This window comes from Drosophila albomicans, chromosome 2R (assembly GCF_009650485.2).
Source record: "Drosophila albomicans strain 15112-1751.03 chromosome 2R, ASM965048v2, whole genome shotgun sequence".
Taxonomy (NCBI): Eukaryota; Metazoa; Arthropoda; class Insecta; order Diptera; family Drosophilidae; genus Drosophila; species Drosophila albomicans.
The window spans coordinates 33456383-33476455 of NC_047631.2; the positions used below are offsets into that span (position 1 = coordinate 33456383).

Below are 20073 nucleotides of genomic sequence, written 5' to 3' on the forward strand. Positions count from 1 at the left end.
GTTGTTGCCTGTCAAAAGCTTCGCTTTGCATGCATAATTCATTCTTTTAACGCCAGTGCCTAGAAGTATGCAATGGAATTTTGTTTGTACCTAAAAGTACGCAGGGAAATTTTAAGAACGGGGAAATTTTAAAAGCGCGCATTTAAATGATTTGCGAGCGTCGAGGCGAAGTTAAATGAACTGACGTTGCTTTGATCACATTTAAGCTTAATTAAATATTTGTATATATTATTAAGCCAACAACAATACAAAATTATTAAAGCTTTCGCTTAGAGTCTTGCTTAAAATTTTTATATAAGTAAAACTTGTTATATCCATTCTATCGAAATTATAAATGAAAACAATTAAAAACAGTAGCAGAAATAATTTGCATAAATATCATTATTAATTAGCCCAGACTAATTAAGAGGTAGAAAATATCTAATTAAGCAAGTTATTCCATATTTGGTTGAATAACTTCAGCAGGTGCTTATATTGCAAATTATATAACCAATAAATTGCAATCAATACTTTTTTTAATGACTCCTACAATTGCCATTTCTACCGGGCTTCCACGTGCCATAAAAAGTCGTATTGTTTGTTGTTTTCATAATATTTCTTTAATATAAATTAATAAGCTTTTTCTTACTCATGTTTGTTTTGAACTTGTCAGCTTAAACCACAACTTAACAAAGAAACCAATGCACAGATTAACAGACAGTAGTACAATTAACTCTTAAATCCTTTTTCTCATTTCACATAAAAATTATTCAACATTTACGAACCCAAAATACATTTAAAAAAAAAAAATACATACATACGATAGATAGATAAGTAGATAACAAATAAAAAAGAAAACTACGCACAAAAGCCACACCGTGTGAACGAAATTTCGATAAATTTGTTAATGTTTTGTTTTTTTTTTTTGTGTGTTGCTCCACGTCGAACTGATTGATTGTCTGCTCCTTCAGCTGGTTGGTTGCACTTACAAGTCTAATGTTTTGTTGCTTAGTATTGTTTTTGTTTGTTTGTTTGATTGGCTAGCTAACTACAACATCGCACTAGACATTTACATATAGGTTTTTAACTATTAGACTTTTACAAAATATTGCAACAAACATACAAGTATTTCAACTTCGATCTCCAATCTCCAATCTTCATCACTTCTTCACTAGTTCTCTCTTTCTCAAATATACAAAAACAAGCTACAAATAGTTTAACGTTTTAAGTTTAAAGCAGGCTTAAGAGCATGTTTGTTTTTGTTTTCCATTTTGTTTTTGTGTTTGTTTATGTTATCATTTATCTTTATCGTTAGGTTGACACGTCTCCGTTAGTTATCCAAAAATTGCCATATAAAAGATTACACCTAGTTAATGTGTATGTGTGTGTGTGTGTTTGTGTGTGGGTGTGTATACAGGCGTGTGTGTGAATCAAAAAGTTGAGAAATACTTATTTTGAGCCTACAAAATACGATTACAAAAAATATGCTTGTGATTTTGGAGGTTTCTTGAGGTTGTTTTTTCGGGGGGATCAAGGGATCGAGATAGTGATAATATAATAGAGAATATATATATAAAAAATTTATATGCAGCACTTGTGTTGCTCTGGTTCTGGTTCTGTTCTTAACTCTAAACTCGACGGCTGCTGTTGTGCTTGTGTTGATGTTGTTGTTGTTGATGGTGGTGGAGGAGAGGGACTTGAGGTTCCCCTGGTTCTGTTCTGCTTTCTTCCACTAACAATCCGGCATGTCCACATATATATATAGGAATATATATATCATTCTATTATAAATTATATTAATAATTATTGTGCTGCCTTCTCTGCTCTGTTCTGTTCTGCTTCTGCTTCGGTTCGGTTCTGTTCTCTTTTCGTTTTCTGTTCTGATCTTCTGGTTCATCCGCGGGTTACATGCTAAACACTTAAAGTTAACATAATGAATATCATCGTAGTTGTCCTTAGTAGTAGTTATTTGACTTTGCGCTGATGCAGACTAGAGCTACTGCTGTCCGGGTTCAAGATGGCATCGTTGCTGGACAGAACGCCCTCCTTGAAGTAGCCATCCCCATAGACATTCCCATGTCCATTCCCATTGCTCTTCACCGCATACTCATCCTCCAAGACGGGCTGAAAAAAGTTGAATGTGCAAAAGAAGTTAAATTAACTAAAATTCAAATACAATTTAGTAGTTGGGTTAAGTGGTTAAGAGAGGGTGTGTGTGTGAGTGTGTGTGTATTCATTCAGTATGATTGGACCTTCGCATCCGGCTTCACATGCTCACGCTAATTGAAATGTCCCCCGCACGCACGAGCGTTGAGAGTTTCCCCCTTCCTCACTCGGTTGCTTGCTTGTTTGTTTTTTTGTTTGTTTAACTAAGCTAGTTAGAATTTTTAAGTTGATATGTGCGACGAGGTATGTAAATACTCATACATATGCATATGCCAGATAAAAGAGAGAGAGAAGGGGGGCTTGGCATAAGCGAGGAGGCAACACTCAACACGCTCGCCACTCAGCGACAATCGACAATGTGATGTTTGTTTAGCCACGGCTAATAACTTTCAAGGGCTACTTGATTTACTAAATGCTTAGCTACTTTTTCGCGACTATTGCGACTGCGATTTTAGTGGAGATTCGATTGGGGATTGGCCTCACCATGCACGCTCCCTTATTGCTGTTGCCATTGGCTGTCTGTGCATCGCCATCGCCATCGAAATGCTTGTTGTTGACCTTGCCATTGGCAGCTGGAATAGCTGAGCCATTGGCATGTCCATTGGCCTTGACCGCTTCGCGTCGTCGTCGCTGGGCATTCACGTATTTGGCTTTGTAAAAATCGGAGAACAGGAATAGGAACATCACGCCATGCAGTCCGATCCACACCATGAAACCCTTGGGATAATCGCATTCACGGAACAACAACTGGAATTGATGTGTGAAAATGGCCACGAATTGCAACTGCAAAATGGGAGGAGAAATTGTTAATGAAATGCTTATAGAAATGTAAATTCCTTTGGCTTACCATTTGGAAGGTGGTCAAGTATTTCTTCCACCAAATGAATTTCTGATACTTGGGTCCCATGGCAGCAATCATGTAGTAAAAGTACATTACAATATGTACGAACGAGTTGAGCAGGGCAAAGAAGGTGCTGTGGCCGCCTAATTCGAATACAAATCATCAATTAATTGAATGCAAATCAATTAGGTTTGATTAATTGAACTTACCTGGTGCGAACTTGAGCCCCATCCAAACGGAGAAGGGCATGCAACCGTGATGAATGACGTGCAGCGTCGATACGTGCTCGTTCTTCTTGCGCAGAATGAAGAAGAGCGTGTCAAAGAACTCTGTGAATTTGGATATGTAGTACCACCAGCAAATGTTCACCATCTAAGGAAGCAAAGAGTAACTAGTTAATTAAACTGATTAAACTGATATTTCATCTTTCTTAGATAATGTTGTTGATAGAGTATTAAATAGGACACCTTGTGCTCAAATTTCAGCACTCTAGCTTTTCTAATCTCAGAGATTGTTACACTTGAACAGAACATTGTCATATGACAGTTGTACTGTTATACAAAATAATATAATAACTAAAAGAAAGGAAGTGCTGGCTACTAAGGCCATTGAATCGAAAGAGAAATAAGTTAATTAAACTGACCAGGATAATGTATTAAGATTCTTAGATAAAGTTTTTAAAAGAGTATTAAATAGGACACCTTGTGCTCAAATTTCAGCACTCTAGCTCTTTTAATCTCAGAGATTGTAACACTTGAACAGAAATACTTACGCGCATTGCCATTGGACTGTTGCTATAATCGACGGGTTGGCAAGCAAAGCTATAGTTGCCCCACCAGCCGCTCATTAAGTACTGTTGAAGAGGAAAAATAACTTTTATTAATAAGCCAAACCATTTGATTACCTCATAGTTACCTCATAGAAAATCCACGCACTGAATATGGTCTGTATGGCGTTGTAGTAGACTAGCACCTTGCGCAGATCCATCGCCTTGCGATTGGCCATCAGTCGGGGGCCGAGGGATTTGCTGAAGTACGCATAGAAGAGGCACATTCCAAGTGTGGGCAGCGGCGACGAGGCCAGAAACATGTCTTTGACACGCGGATCTATTTCATCCGAAGAAAACCACACTTTAATAAAACACTTAAGTGTAATAATCAACAATTTATTTACCGCTTTTGTTGTCCATGAGGTCTCGATACCAATGTATCGCATCGTGCATTAGAACATCCATGTTGCAGAGGTCTTGTTGGTTCTTCTTCCTAGTTTAGTTCTTATTTTTGGTGTAGTTGTGTGTTTTCTTGTTTTCGAGTCTGTAATTCAATCAAAAATATATAGGTTTGTAAGTAAAATAGTAACTTGAAATCTAAAAGTAATTTATAGGAATATATATATATCATAGCATACTCAAAGTCCGAACTTTGTTACGAGGAAATGTAATTAATGAATCTGTAATCAACACTTGCATCATCACGAAAGTTAAGATTGAATAATATAGTATCATTGATTTTATGGCTGTTAATCACAGGGTCAATAAAACATTCCACACTGGAATTCAATTAGTTTCTTTTCTATCATTTTTTTGTATTCTGCCTCATTAACATGCCAATGATTATTCTAATGAAAGAATGCACTCTGTTGTTGTCAAACGGAAGCTGTGACCTCAGCTCATTTAGTGGGTGGCATTTGCATTACAATTTCCATTTCAAAGCCCCAGAACCTGTGCGTTCAGTTTTAGTTCATTAATACGCATGGCAAGCGGAAGACCCCCGAAGAGAACATTTTTAATTAGATTTGCAAACATATTAAAACTAGTTTCATTAACAACTCGACTCATTAATAGATATTTTTGACAGTGCATTTTAATCACAAACAAGTAGTATTAAGGTAAGAAGTTCAAAACAAACAGTAGAATGGCAAGAATTATAGTTACTGAACTAATTAAGGTTTATTAACATTTATAATTAATATTAATATGGTTTAAAATCTTAATCTTAAAGACAAACAAGTAAAAGTTGAAAACAAACAGGATTAAGGTAAGAAGTAAAAAATAAACGTAAGAATGGCAAGAATGATAATTGCTGAACTAATTATGGTTTATTAACATTTATAATTATTATTTATTATCGTTTAAAACTGTTTACTAGTCTAACTTTAATGACAAACAAGTAGAACTAGAAAACAAACAGGATTAAGGTAAGAAACACAAGAGTAGATGCTAAAAATAAACAGTAAAATGGCAAAAAGCATGAACTAATTATGGTTTAATATCAGACAAATGTTATTAATTTACTAATTAACTAATTATGTGCATATAAACACAGAAATTAGAATAATATATTAAACTTTTTTACTATAGGAAGTATTCACAGATCGTAAGATTTAATAAGATTTAAATTTCGCAATTTTATACAATACAAAATATTCCATGATCGTATAATCGTAAAAAATTATTTGCGAAGTTTTGCGAATTTTCGAAAATTTATACTATGCGAATTATTTGAAGATCGTAAGTTATAATAACTAAAAAAAAGCATAATGAATTATTAGAGTTTTGTGATATTTTATGTTATATGAACTATTCGAGGATCGTATGATCATAATGAATTATTAGAGATTTGTGAAACTCTAAAGTTTTAACATATACGAACTATTTGAAGATTTTATAAAGTAATAACTGAAAAAATCGTAAATATTTATAAGAGTTTTTCGAAATTGCCACCGAAAAGTATTAAAATTAAATGCTCGTTATTAAAAGTAAAATAAAGACTTGATCGACTTGACCATGCCATAAATATTTAGAGTAATTGAAAAACATTGAGTAATTTTTAACATCCTTCGCTACTTTTTATAAAAATAACAATTCAATTAGTGGCTGTTAAAAAACTTCGCAATCTTGAAACTTTTCAATTGAAATTGATTCGATTAAAATTTCCGAACGCGAATATTTCTATATAAGAAATCGTTTTCGATTTGAACAAAATTTAGATATGAACAAAGTCAGATAATAAACTATCATTAGAGTGCATTAAACTAATGAACTCGTTTTAATATCAATTCATTAAGTAATTAATGAGTTGTGGAAATAAGTAGTTACAGTTATGGTTCAACAAGTAACTAATTTTTAGAGCATTGCACTTCAAAGTCGAAAACTCAAGGTGTTTGCAGAAATTTCCATTATTACAAAATCGTTTTGTTTATTACTCGCATTTGATTCGATAAATACACGTGACATTCATTAGAATTTGTTATTGGCTGCACAATCACACAAACAAACACTCTCATACATTCAAACACACATTTTGCACATGCTTTGACGGCCTTCCGCATACAACAGTTGGATACAGTCCCATGACACAGACAACAATCCCCATTTCCCTCCTCCTCCTTCTTCTTCTGCTTCTTCTTCCTACACAACAACTTCGCCGCTATTCGTACGAAAACTGTCTCTCTCTCACTCTGTCTAATGGCAATTGAAAGGCAATGTACTCGCGAGCTGCGACCACTTGAAGTTTGTTTTGAATGTCATGAACAATGACTGGCAACGCCGCCATCGTCGCGTTTTCGCCGCTGGCGTTTCAGGCGACCAAGGCGAAGGCGAATTCGATGCCGATGGCAACTGCGACGTCGACTGCGACTGCAACTGCGACTGAGGCTGTGCAGCGCAAGTGCCGCTTGCTTAATCTGTGTTGCCCGCTGCTGCGACAAAAATGTGCCGCTAGTCGGTGGTGGGCTGTGTGTAGCCGTTTTTTATTACCGTTGCTTATGGCCACTTGTTGTTGTCTCTGTCTGAGTCTGAGTCTCAATCACAGTCGCAGTCGCAGTCACAACTTCAAACGGTTTGTCGCTGCCGCTGGCGCTTGTTGCTTGCTTGCTCGTTTGTTGTGTGGGTCAGTGGCAAGTTTTATGGCTTTTCAACAACAACAACAACATCGACAACAACAACAGCATCTCAGATCGGAGTCAATAAATTTCAGTCTTTGCTGTTTTTTTTTCTCTTTTTGTCTGCTTTTTGCATTACAAACAAATGTTGAAAAATTCGTCAATTATGAAATGTTGATGAAACACGCGGAATCGCGTTCGTTTGTTGGGCACGTCCATTTAAGCCAAGCCACGTCACAATCTCTTGCCCCTCCTTCCTCATCGGTGTGTGTGTGTGTGTGTGTGTGTGTTGACAGTTCGAATTGTCAAGGTAAACAAACATGCCGTGAGCTGTGGCATCGTAAATCGCGGTAACACCTTGTACAACAACTACACGAAAATAACAACAACAACAACAACAACAACTACAGCAACAACAACAAGTACAACAACTACAACAGCAGCAGTAACAACTCTAGTTGGCTTACATAATGAGGCCGAGAAGAATTACAACTCAAAGTGGAGCAAATAAAAATTGGCAAACAGGCGACACGAAATGGGTGCGACGAAGTGTGCGATGAATGGAGTGGAGGATGCTACATTCGTAGTATTCCACCCCGTAGATACCCTGTAATTATGCCCAAATGAGCTTACTCTTATATTGAAAGTATTAAATTGGGATTTTTACCAACTTTATTTGTATAGTAAAGTCAGTAGTTCATTCACATCTTTCTTTTTTTTTTAAAATAACCTAACTGAGATTAAGAATTTAATATGGTATAAAATGTAATTTATAGAAGATTTCGAGTCATACATGTGTAGTATAGCACGCTTTAGATACCCTGTAATGGCGGCCAAATGAGCTTACTCTTATACGAAAGCTTTTAGTCGGGAATTTTACTAACTTTACCCGGATAATAAAGTCATTGATCCTTTCATATCCTTCTTTTATTTGAAATAATTACACTGAGATTAACGTCCTTTAATTTAAATCGAATTCATAGAAGATTTCGAGTCATAGATGCCCTGTAGTTGTGCCCAAATGATCTTACTCTCATATGATCTTACTTTTCAATAGGGAATTTTACTGACTTTACTTTTATAATAAAGTTAGTAATCCATTCACATCTTCATTTTATTTGAAATATCTAAACTAAAGAAGAAATAACTAATTAAACTTAAGAATTTAATATGCACCCTTCAATATAAATGTAATTTATACTAGATTTCGAATTCACAGAAGATTTCGAATCAGAGAGGACAACTATTAAGCTATTTAAATATATTTAACACCAGAAAAGATTATAAGAAACTACAACGTTTATTTTTGATATTCGATACTCTAATTCCTTTGGAATGTGCTAGCTACAATGATAATAAGGGGAATCCCTGATAAAAAAAATCCACAAAAGTTCAAAGTGGGCATTGAAGTTCAGAAAATAATTATAAAAATGTAGAATTGAAAGCAAAGAAAACAATGGAAAATCTTGCACGAGTATAAAAATAAAGTATTACTAAGTATGTAAGTATTTTGTACTTTAGAATTTATTTCAAAGATATAAAGAAATCACTGCTCTAAAAATAGACATAGTTATAATCAGTTTCTTAAGTGGAAATGGTATGCCATATAAAACAAGAGTCATATAAGAATAACATGAATCATGCGATTTATATAGCAAAATCTACTCAAAAACACTCATTGTTTAAAAAAAAAACATATGAATGAATGCATTCCCTATACTGCAGTTATCTTGCTTCATGCTTTATAAAGTTCACAACTTGTTAAAGATTATGTAATTCCTTTTTACAGGGCATTCCACAGTTGAGCACACTCTTCAAGTGCTTTACGGTTTTATCTTATTTTCAATTTTGCACATTATTTTGTTAAAGTTGTTGCTTTTGTGCTGCGTCATCAACGATGTCTGCGCCGCCCAAGTAAACAATCAATGAGGCATGCAACAAGAGAATGACTTCCCCTTAACCCCCCGTTATCTGCCCCGTTACAATCGCTGTTGCTGACGCCTGTTGCTTCCGGCTGTGTGCATTTTACAGTTGGCAGATTGGCCAACTAATCGAAGCAGCAGCAGGTGTTATAGAAGGAGCCACAACATCAACATCATCATCAATAACAGCAGCAACAGCAGATTGCACACGCAAGTGTTAACATGCAGCTATTGTTTTTGTTTTCATTGTTGTTTTTGTTGCATTTTGCCATATTAATTGGAGCAGACACAAAACGCCCACAACATTGAGCTGAAAACGCAAACGCTGTGAACTACACACAACACACAACAGAGAGAAGGGCAGAGCAGAAGAGCAGACTAAAAGAGTACACTGAGAGAAAAAGTCTATATTTACTTGGCATATTGTTTGTTGGTTGATAAACAAGACCATAAATAAAGCATTTTATCTTAAACAAGTTTGATAAGTTTCGAGGCAATTAAGCTGATTGTGATGTTATTAAGATACAGAAGCAAGTACATTTATAAATAGAGGAGAAAATTGAATTTTTGGAATTATTTTTATTATTTATAGAAAAGAAAATAGAAGAGAAATTACTAAATTTGACTATTGTACTATCCTAAAATTTTTAGAATTAATATATTATTATTTATAGAAGAGAAAATAGAAGAAAAATTACAAAAATGGACTATTGTAATATCCTAAAATTTGTGGAAATAATATATTATTATTTATAGAAAAGTAAATAGAAGGGATATTACAAAAAGTGACTCTTGTGATATCTCAAAATTTGTGAAATTATTATGTTATTTTTGTATGTTATTTTGACCAAAATATTCGAAAGGGAATACAGCGATGTTTCACAAGGGCAGTTAAGCTGATTATGCTGTAATTAAGATACAGAAGCAACCAAATTTAAAAATAAAAAATTTACTTCCTTTAAAATATATTTTTGTGGCGAATATAAATTTCCAACATTTTTATATTATTTAACATATGTATATTATTTTGACAAAGATGATCCAAAGTGAACTTTGCGATTTCCCACAAAATTTTTTAGAGAAAAATGGTTTTCTAGCAACGAAATTGAAAAATACAAAATATACTCTATTTAGAGAATTCTCTTGTGGCGAATACAAATTTCTCAAATTTTTATATTATTTATGTATATTATTTCGACCAGTTTTCTCACAAAACTTAAAAGAGAAGAATTGATATTCAAAAACGAAATTTAATCTTAAAGTTTTCACATTTTAAGAACCAAAATACTTCAAATTATTTCTCTGTTCTCCTACCACTTTTCTCTCAGTGTATTTGCTACTCATTCACATAGTTTCAAGTTTGTTTGATTTAATCAAGAGGGGCAGTATAGAGGAAGAGAGACAGTTGGGAGGGGAGGGGATGAGACTGACTGTTATGCGATCCATTGTTACATGAGAGTGTGTTATCGGCTATAATCGCTCGTTTAGAAAACTTAATTGAGCGCAAAATCGATGCATAATGTCGCCTATTCCTAAGTGTGTGGACGGAACTCAAAGAGGGGCGTGTTCAAGTGCCACAGTTGCAAGCTGGCCGTGACGCATGCAAAAAAAAAAAGAACGCCTTTCTAGCTGAGTCACAAGACGCCGTCAATAATTCGCATTCGCGAGAGCATAAAGATAAATCTACAACCGATAAGATTAGTCTAATAAATTTATGAGGAGGTCATCGTCTAGGTGTTTCACCTGCCGATGCCGATTCCAACTACAACAGCTGAGTCAGCTGTAAAGATAAACAAAGTGGTCCCAAAGTATTTATTTCCTTGAAGCAAGCGCCCCCATAATTGCCGTTAATCAGCCCCTATCAATGCCAATTGGTGCCCCCTCCCCCTCCCTTCCTTGCTTCGTGGTAGAGCCTATTAATAAATTTATGATTAGCCTTCTTCAGTTTTTGGTGGGTTTTTTTTTTGTTCGTCGATTTGGTAACTGATAACACAGTGAATGCGAATGCGAATGCGAACGTGGACGCGAAAGGTGACTAAACACTCGCACCTGGCAATGGCACACTTAGGAAAATATCAGGTAATACCAGATCGGGGAGTTAAAGCAATTCGGCTTTGCCCTAATCTTTTATTTCTTTTATGTTTCTTGTTGTTGTTTTTGGTTTTTGACAGGCGAATCACGTTTGCGTACTTGGTGCGATTATACAATGCGAATTTCGTATACAGACAACCGGAGACAGCGAGCGAGACGGAGATAGTCCGAGTGAGTGAGAGAGAGAGAGAGTGCGCGACAAGCTGGTTACAAAGTTCGTTAGTTGACCACGCACCTGCTTTTTCAACAGTTGTTGTTGTTGTTCGTTATACTTTTTTTTTTATTTCTAATTATATTATTTATTTATTTACGTTTTTTTGGAAAGTTGTTGGCTTTTCTTGCTGGCTGCAAAAATTGCTATTATTTTTGTTTTTGCTTTTATTTTTAATTATGTATGTACATTGTATATGTATTTTGTTGTGTTTATGACGATTAGATAATCACAGAGACACACAGACACAGAGACACACTGAGTGACACTCACATAGATATAGACAAAGACGGTTGACGAATTTGTGTTGTTAACGTTTTCCGTTTTCCGCTTCTCGTTTACGGCGCGATGCTTCGCCTTGCGCGCTTTTCAGCCAACTGACGATTCAATGGATGCGCCTGTGAACCTTATCAGGCAGCAGCGACTACAACAGCGACCAACGACCACCGATTACAACAACAACAAGAGCAACGACAACGACAGTAAATGTGACGCGTGACGAGACGAAAGACGAGTCGCGGCGACGGCGACTGAATCGATCAATGCGCGCACGAGCAAAGCGATTACAGAGCTTAACGATGAATCATGCCCTAACGAGCTATCGAAAGAGCACAGCTCACACACAGAGAGAGAGCGCAATCGAACACGAGAGCGGAGAGAGCACACGCGCACAATTGAGTGTGACCGCACTAACTACTGCGCTCTTCTTCGATACCAGAAGAAGGAGAAGAAAAAAACGTTACCTCTGCTCAAAAGTGTAACTGACCGTTTATCGGCGTTTGTTTGTTATTGAGAAGCTGATTATCGACGAAGACGAAGAGGAGGCAGACGAAGCAGCAGCATCAGCATCAAAAGCAGCCAACGGCGCAGATTGAAGCGCTAGCTTGTGAACCGTTGGCCAGCGTGCCAAAAATACAACTGAGCCGTCGCTGGTCTGGACAATGCTGCAAAAGCTGAACTGAGCTGAGTTCCCTGTATTTGCTGAGTTGTGCTTGCATTGCAAAAGCGCCAAAGAGAAGAAAACAACACACACATACGTATATGTAATCAGTGTATTAGTATGTGTGTGAATTGAGGCATTTGTGGCAAGGCAAGTCGCGCGCTGTCTTCTGCGGCGGCAATGTTGACTGACCGTTGATGTAACTGCCGTTTTGCTGGCCATTTGTCTAAGCGTTCACTTTCGCTTTCCGGCTTATGACTGTGCCATGTAAATACTTATGTGTGTCTCCTCTGTATGTATGTGTTTGTGTGTAAATGGGGATAGCAGACAGCCAAGCATTTAGAGTTAACTGTGCCACATGCAGCGGACACCGCACACCAATCAACAGGTGTGCGAAAAATTACAACAACAGTAAGAAAAAGCCGCAACAAGTCCCACAAAAGGCCGAACAAAGTCCACAGCGCAAAGAGAGCGCCACAACAGAATGCAAGAAAGCACAAACATAACTGTGCTAGAGCAAAGCGAAAGAGAGCGCGGCTTGAACTCGTTTCAAATCAAAACGAAACAAAAACAAATGCCGTTACTTGCATATGGCAGAGAGAGAGAGAGGCCTAATTTGTTAATCGTCTATGTTCTGTCTGAATGTCTGTCTGTCTGTCTGTCAAACATATTCCACCAGCTTTGGGAAGAGTTGTCTAACTGGAAATTACAATTCGAACGCGCTTCTTTCGACTGCTTTCTTTTCATTCGTTAATCAGTTCTATAAATGCAAATGTAAATGCATATTAATTATTTGACTTGGGCGTTTCCATCCGTCCACATCACAATATTGTGTAGTTTTCGCCTCGAAATTGTTTATTCATCGCTTCAAATGACGTTGCCTACTTTGCACCCAATTGGTAATGCACTAAACCCAAAGAGAGACGACCGACATGTGTCGTTGCAAAATTATGCAATCAGGCAAATAAGTCAATATCCCTGTTTAATTTCAAAACAAACAACATTTCAATTACCAAACTAAAGTGACAATAAGGCAAATTGAAACTGCTTAAAGTTCAAGTACAAACGATTAACTAGCGTTAAAAGCTTCAAGTGCGATTAATAATCGATAAATTGTTTAGTATATCCGCTGCGTACTAAAGTGCTTAATAATCGATTAAGTATTGATATTAATGATCGATAAACACTAAAAACATAACTGTGTCCCTTTTACACGCTGTTCTAGTAATCAATCAATACTCTTTAAGAACAAGCACACACACACACACACACACACATGGCACAAAAGCATTACATTGTCATTTTTTATGAGACAATGAAAGCGAACGTCGTTTGTTTTGTGTCACAATTGGGGGCATGAAAAGTGATTTCAGGAGTCACCGAGTTGACCCCACCACCAACGTCATTAACCGTAAATTGAGCTGAATGTGGGTCACCAGCAAATAGCAGGGTGACTTCCAGTCGAGCACACTCCAATTGATTCTACATATACAAGTAGTTGAGTGTATAATATTTGTTACGCCCACATGTAAATGAGAAACAATTAAACCAAAACAACAACAAAAAAATGGCACGCGAAGCGGGTCAAAGTCAAAAATAGATAAATAAATATGGTGTTGAACTTTTTGAGGGCAAGTGCGAAATCATTGCACAAATCGCACGACATTAAACAGCAATAGCAAAGTCAAAAAAGTAGCAGCTGCTCGTCGTACAAATTGGCTTTCTTACAAAACGGAAACAACAACACGTAGCAAATGAATTTCATGGTCAGATTCGGATTACGGCGAAACGTCGAAAAAAAAGATATCTTTCAATTGGGATGGATGAGCAATAGATGCGCGATGTAAACTGTTGACCCTCAACTGGTTTGACTTTGACTCTCTGTTGTTGTTGCTCTGCGTGTCCATGTGTGTGTGTTTGGCTCATTAGCGCTAGATGGCGCTGATTTCAAATGCAAACAAAATGGCGTACTCACAAGCCTTGTTGTCGACTGACTCTTTGGGGAATGTGGATACTAAAGCTGCACATGTGGATGCCGTTGTGGATGATGTTGCAAAGGCGGCCCACAAACCAACAATTTGCCGACGTTTTATTTATGAATGAGTTGGGCACACACACAAACACACACACGCATACATATATCTATGGAGGTCGATAAAAACAACACCTGCTCACACACACACCGACACACGCACGCACACTTGGCATGTAAAAAATCAACAACAAAGTCAATTAATTTTTGATGCGCTCGAAAATTAGCACAAGAAAATGAGTTCACTACCGATTTCGCTAGAGATGTGAACTATTGTTTAATTGTAACTTGTTATTCGAATACACTGTAAATACTATATATGGGTAATTCTGTAGAGAAAAAAAGATACACAAAAACATATATTTATTTTGAATAAAGATTAGCACTTTTTTGATTATACCTAAGAATGTTTCTGATAATGAAAATGAAGGAATTCGTATGAAAAACAAAAAAATAATGAAATTATATATTTTATTGTAATTTTACCTAAAATCGATTTAAGCTCTTAATATAATGTTAATAAGAATAACCTTTACTTATTTTTTGATCATTTTTGTTTTCTTTACTGTAAATAGTATTCGCCAGGGAATTACCCATATATTTACTCTTTCAGTCATGTCAAAGTCAAGCTTTAGTTTTAAAGCTCTTTTGAGAAATTCACACTTTTAAGCGCGCGTGTTTCAAGGGCAAACAATACTTAAGTGCATGAACTCTGTTCCTAGGAAATATACTGAAACTATACTTTGTATAGGAAATATACTTGCGTACAGTTCTGTATATAGCAAATATACTGAAAATATACTGTATATAGGAAATATAATGAAAATATATTGTATATGGAAAATATACTATGTATAGGAAATATACTGAAAATACACCATATATAGGAAATATACTGAAAATATACTGTATATAGGAAATATACTGCACATACCTTTCTTACAGTTCTGAAGTTTATACAATATATGCACAGAGATTAATGTGTAAATAAATACAATAATATACTGAAAAAATACCATATAGGAAATATACTGCATATACCATTCTAACAGTTCTCAAAATTTGTAGCAGATGAACTCAGTTTATTACCAGAGATTACTGTGTAAATAAATACAATAATATACTGAAAATATACTATATAGGAAATATACTGCATATACCTTTCTAACAGTTCTGAAATTTGTAGCAGATGAACTCAGTTGATTATCAGAGATTACTGTGTAAATAAATACAACAATATTTGGTTTATTCATAAGATTGTTTATACCATCAACATGGGATATATAGAGTGGAAATGATCGATGAATAATGCTGTTGAGGTGCATTTTTGCTCATCTCTCGCATGGCAGCGGAAAGAGGCCGCAAAATAAGCGCAAAAAGCGAAAAAGCGCAGACACAACTAAACGGGCCAAAAGTAGCTCAACACCCAAAAAAAAAAAACAAAAAGCTGCTCAGGTGCGTGACTGACTGAATGACGGACTGACTTGGAGCTGAGCTTGGTGCTTGGAGACCGACCACGAAAGAGTTACAGCCCCAAAATGTGAGTATTGTAGTTGAATACTTGGCATTCCAAGCGTTTCAAAAGTTAAATAAAGGCAACGGCCGTTGAATTGGTCGAGGGATCGATCGCGATCGTACGATTCGCCATCGTCGAGTTTTAATTTATTTATTTATTATTATTTCTTTCTTTTACCACGTTTTTTCTTTTATCTTTTACTGATGTTAATGATGTTGTAACGAAAACGCAAGTAGCCCCAAAAAAAAAAAGACAAAACTCGTACCCGACCGACATCCGACATCGAGCCCTTTTACTGCGATCACTGCGATTCAGTGGGAAAGTTTCACTCGCAATATCAAAGTGCCTCCATTCTAGGATGTGGAGAAACTCGCCAGATAATGGACTTGCATAATGCCTAGGGCAAACATCAACGACAACGACAAAGGCAAAAAGAAAAAAACCTGCCTAGTTTACTTCGAGAGTAATACCTAATTTATGACAGCAAAGAAAAAACGAAGGCCGCCAAATTAATGTGCGAAAAAAAAATATGAAATTGAGTCAACGATATTAAGTTTAATGAAAGCATAAACAAAACAAAATGCAAGAAATGCCAAAAGTTAAACAAAATATTCGAGATGCTTCCAAACTGGTTTAACACACTCGGAAATCTGTATCTTTGTGGACAAGTATTGGCCAAAATCCCAGCCAGAGATGATATGATATGTATGGTCAGAGAGAGTGAGACTCGTCCACATCTTTGGCCATTAATCACATACACATATTTAATTCAAGGGCGACTGTTTAAGTTTAGTGATCGAAATAGATAGAACCGCCTTATAAGCAATACAATCAAAATACAAGTGGGAGAAACGCGTTGTCTTTGAAGTTACCAAAAACGAACTGAGGCTAATAGACTCGCTAGTTCTTATATGTAGAGCATGAGCATAGAACTCGGATATGGAAATGCTTCAAATGACAATATTATAAAAATGTATATGCTTCACCCATATACAGATGCATATATAAATAGATATCTTGAATTCTTTGAGCTTCACAGAAAACTCTCAAGTGCTGTGGCAGCCACCGCAGAGCCGCAAAGAGATAACGGCATCTTTTGTAGTCGTCGTCGCTGGCAACAGGTGGTTGAGAAGTCGGTTCTGTTGTCGTTCTCCTTCTCGTTGTTGTTGTTGTTGTTGTTGCTTTTCAAATGTTTGTAGTCAAACACAATAACTGTAAAGAGAGCTTATGAAGATTTGAATACGAATTCGTATTAATTTCAATACATAGATATACCCTTTAGTCATAACTGACTGCTGATGGGGTATGCTAAAGTTTAGATGATGGGATAGTTATTAAGTACAGGGTATTCTTGGTGTGCTCTTCTTTGGTTGCGGTGGGCAAACCGGTTGAAAGAACTTCCAAGCTAATAGCCGTGCCAAAGAGTGCTTATCAAGCATGAGATGCTAAGACACACACACATACATATATACGTTTCACTCGCACATCAGCACACCAAGATCCACATATTTCACTGTATATGTATGTGTGTGTGTGTGTGTCGGCAATAGTGGGTTGTGGACTTTGATCGCGCTGCGTTGCTAAAATGAAATTTCTATACGATACGATATTATTTTTAACGCTCTCCCAATTTGCAGTGCAATCAGCCAGCAACAACGGCAACGGAATCTTCACTCTTCCTCTTCCTCTTCACACTCTTCTCTCTTCGACGCTCGCCATCTAGCGGGCGTTGTTCGCATGGCATGCGAACTTGAAACTTGGGACTTTTGATTTCAGAGTGTAGATTGTTTTTTTTTTTCTATTTAGTGTTTACTCTTTACAATGTTTAGTTAGCAATTAAGACAAATGGCCAAATGACGCAAGTGCCAAAAGATGGAATTGCGCAAGGTGCAAGGTCTTAGAATTTAATTAACAACTTGCAGTTTGCATAGTCTAATGACATGTTATTACTTACGCACACACACACGCATGGCAGCTCTGTCTGTGTGCAGCTTGTGAAAGCTTAAAAGCTTTCGTTCCATTTGGCACCCATTAAGCAAAGCGATCGACCTTCTGCAATTGCATGAACTCAATTGCCATTTCGATTACTTCGTCGATAGCAAATATGCGGCCAATGTTTCCGCATTGCTGACAGGTGAAACTTTTTTGCACAGCAATCGACAATCAACATACATACTATATAAAATGCAATGCTGAGGGCTGCGCAGGCGCGCGACGCCAACACACACCTCCGCCAACTTCACCTCACCCCTCGGCGAGCACTTTGTCGATTTGCTGACAACTTGACGTTGAATGGAGGAGAGGCCGCGACGTGTGATGCAACAAATATGAATTGACATAACGCGTCGTCGAATGGTGTGCAAACCAATTCGATGGGAACGATATTTGCATAATTCGATTTTAAAAGGAATCCATTAATAATTTATTACTTCCCTCAATGCGACATTAATATTTATTGCCTTAGTTTGCTTAGTTTTTTTTCATAAATCATAATAGTTAATATTTTTCTAGTACATTAAACACATCTATTAATGGCCCCCCTAAAAAAAGGGCAAGTCGAAACACATACGACCATGCATACGGGACGCCTTACTCTCACTCTCGCGCTCTCCCATCATACACACGCACACACTAATACGTTCAGTACACGCAGCAAGTAAGAGAGGGAGAGAGAGAGAAGTACGCGACTCACACACGTGCACTCTCTTAAACTCTTACTTTGGCTGTTGCTTCCCTGCCTTGACACTCTTCTTGCAATGCGTTGCTGGGCGCGGCGGGAAACAGGAGACCGTTTTTTCCGTTTTTTTTTCTTTTTTTTTTTTAATTAAAAGCACGCAGCAACTACAGCGGCAGCGATGACTAATTTTTCTCAATGTAACGCACAACAAGTTGTTAACTGAAAATCGATGGGAAAAACTCACCGCCAATTGAGAGTAGAATGTGATGGGGGGGCTGATTTTCAGGCCGGCGAACTTGGCAAACGTGCAGGAACGATGTCGACGACGATGGAATTTTGCTTAAATTTCAAGAATTTCACACACACACACACGTACGGACGCACACGCACACGTACCCGCACACACTTGTACGCTAATGAACTGATCGACGAAACGACGCGCGAACTGTGAGTGCTGAGAATTTGTAGGAAACGTTTTGGTTTTGGTTTATTTAGCTTGTTGTGCGACGGCGGTTGCTGCTGATGCTGATGCTGTTGATGGTGATGGTGATGATCACAATGAAAGCAATATTTTTACATTTAATTAACACACACGCAATACGATACGAACACACACACGCAGCACCCACGCACAGGAGGAGGAACCGAATCGAAGAACAACTAACAAATGATATCCGAAAAGAAAACGGCAGCAACAACGGCAACAACCATGCACAAGAAAGTCTAAAATGAAACTAAGCGGGAAACAAAAACAAAAATCCCAAAAGGAAAACGACGAAAGTGAGCGAGAGAGAGCATGCCATGTTGCCATCCACTCGATGAGGTTGCCACAAAAGAGACGCCTCTATCAATGACGTCATTCGCGCAAAACGAACAGCGGCAAATAAAAGTACTTGGCATTGTGTACTTTTGATGAAACCAAGCCTTTCTTTATCAACTATTCAGTTAAACAGACATTTTCTTATTCGGCTTTTTGCAATCGGCGGCCAAATATGGCAGTTTTGACGTCACGCCTTGTGTCTCTTTGCGAGAGTCGCTCTCTCGCTCAGTCAAATTGGATAAAAAGAGCGAACTGTTTTCAGTGATATGGCAACGCTGTTTCAAAGGTGGCCAGCTCGTAAAGTGGATAAATATGCAAGGCAAAAAATACTAAAATACCAAACATGGCGGCATTATTTGAAATGTGAAAAATGCATTTATGGTAATTATGCAAATTCCTTGGCTAATTTACGAATGTACTTGACGATGCATAATTACATAAAAGTAAGCGACCAACTGCTTAGTCAGTGTCTTAATAATCTGCAAAGCTTGTAATTATGTATCTACTAAATGCCAAATCACGATGACAATTGTAACTAATCTTCCCTCTCAGTGTGTGTGTTGTTATCTTAATTAATCATCGAGTATTATTAATAACCAGGTAAAGCAATTACGCAAAACCAGCAAAACAAGACAAGACACGACAAGACAAGAGTTTTTTCAATCGATTTTATTTATAAAATAAAAAACACATCTCTGTTGATCAAAAAAATCCAAAGAAATAATTACACACATATAAAAAATTTGTTATTTGCTTGCAATACCAAAATCGGTTATGATATATCATATATACATATATTTACATACATATCTATATATTAAGCTATGTGTGTGTGTGTGTGTGTGTGAAAGGGAGAGATAGATATAGATATAGATTAGTATAGATATATGCATATATATAACATATATTTTTGTGTTGTGCAATTTGGATTTCGATGACATGGATTAGTTTTCCTTTCTTAGAATTACACTTGGACTCCCTATGCTTATAATTAGT

General features: G+C 36.9%; 1 protein-coding gene across 4 annotated transcripts; it reads right to left on the reverse strand.

The window, feature by feature from the left end:
* Positions 1–1006: 1006 nt before the first annotated feature.
* LOC117576077 (elongation of very long chain fatty acids protein) lies at positions 1007–18962 on the reverse strand. 4 transcript variants are annotated; one of them, XM_034260622.2, is made up of 8 exons: positions 18502–18962; positions 4160–4299; positions 3902–4092; positions 3759–3839; positions 3196–3358; positions 2993–3129; positions 2629–2928; positions 1007–2103 (listed from the first exon to the last, which is right to left on the reverse strand). In XM_034260622.2, exons 2-8 carry the CDS (start codon positions 4218–4220, stop codon positions 1945–1947), a joined length of 1092 nt encoding a protein of 363 aa, XP_034116513.1. In that variant the 5' UTR covers positions 4221–4299; positions 18502–18962; the 3' UTR covers positions 1007–1944. The 4 variants fall into 4 exon arrangements, with proteins under 4 accessions (XP_034116513.1, XP_034116515.1, XP_034116514.1 ...); XM_034260624.2 differs by lacking the exon at positions 18502–18962 and adding an exon at positions 11859–11877; XM_034260623.2 differs by lacking the exon at positions 18502–18962 and adding an exon at positions 11836–11853.
* Between the last annotated feature and the right edge of the window lie 1111 nt (positions 18963–20073).

What these genes read in the sequence shown, in the direction of transcription:
- LOC117576077 (XM_034260622.2), bottom strand. Translation starts at nt 4,220, where the DNA reads ATGGATGTTCTAATGCACGATGCGATACATTGGTATCGAGACCTCATG. An exon ending in GGGGCTCAAGTTCGCACCAG is followed by an intron (nt 3,130 to 3,195) that starts GTAAGTTCAATT and finishes TATTCGAATTAG; the next exon opens with GCGGCCACAGCACCTTCTTT. An exon ending in ACTTGACCACCTTCCAAATG is followed by an intron (nt 2,929 to 2,992) that starts GTAAGCCAAAGG and finishes CCCATTTTGCAG; the next exon opens with TTGCAATTCGTGGCCATTTT.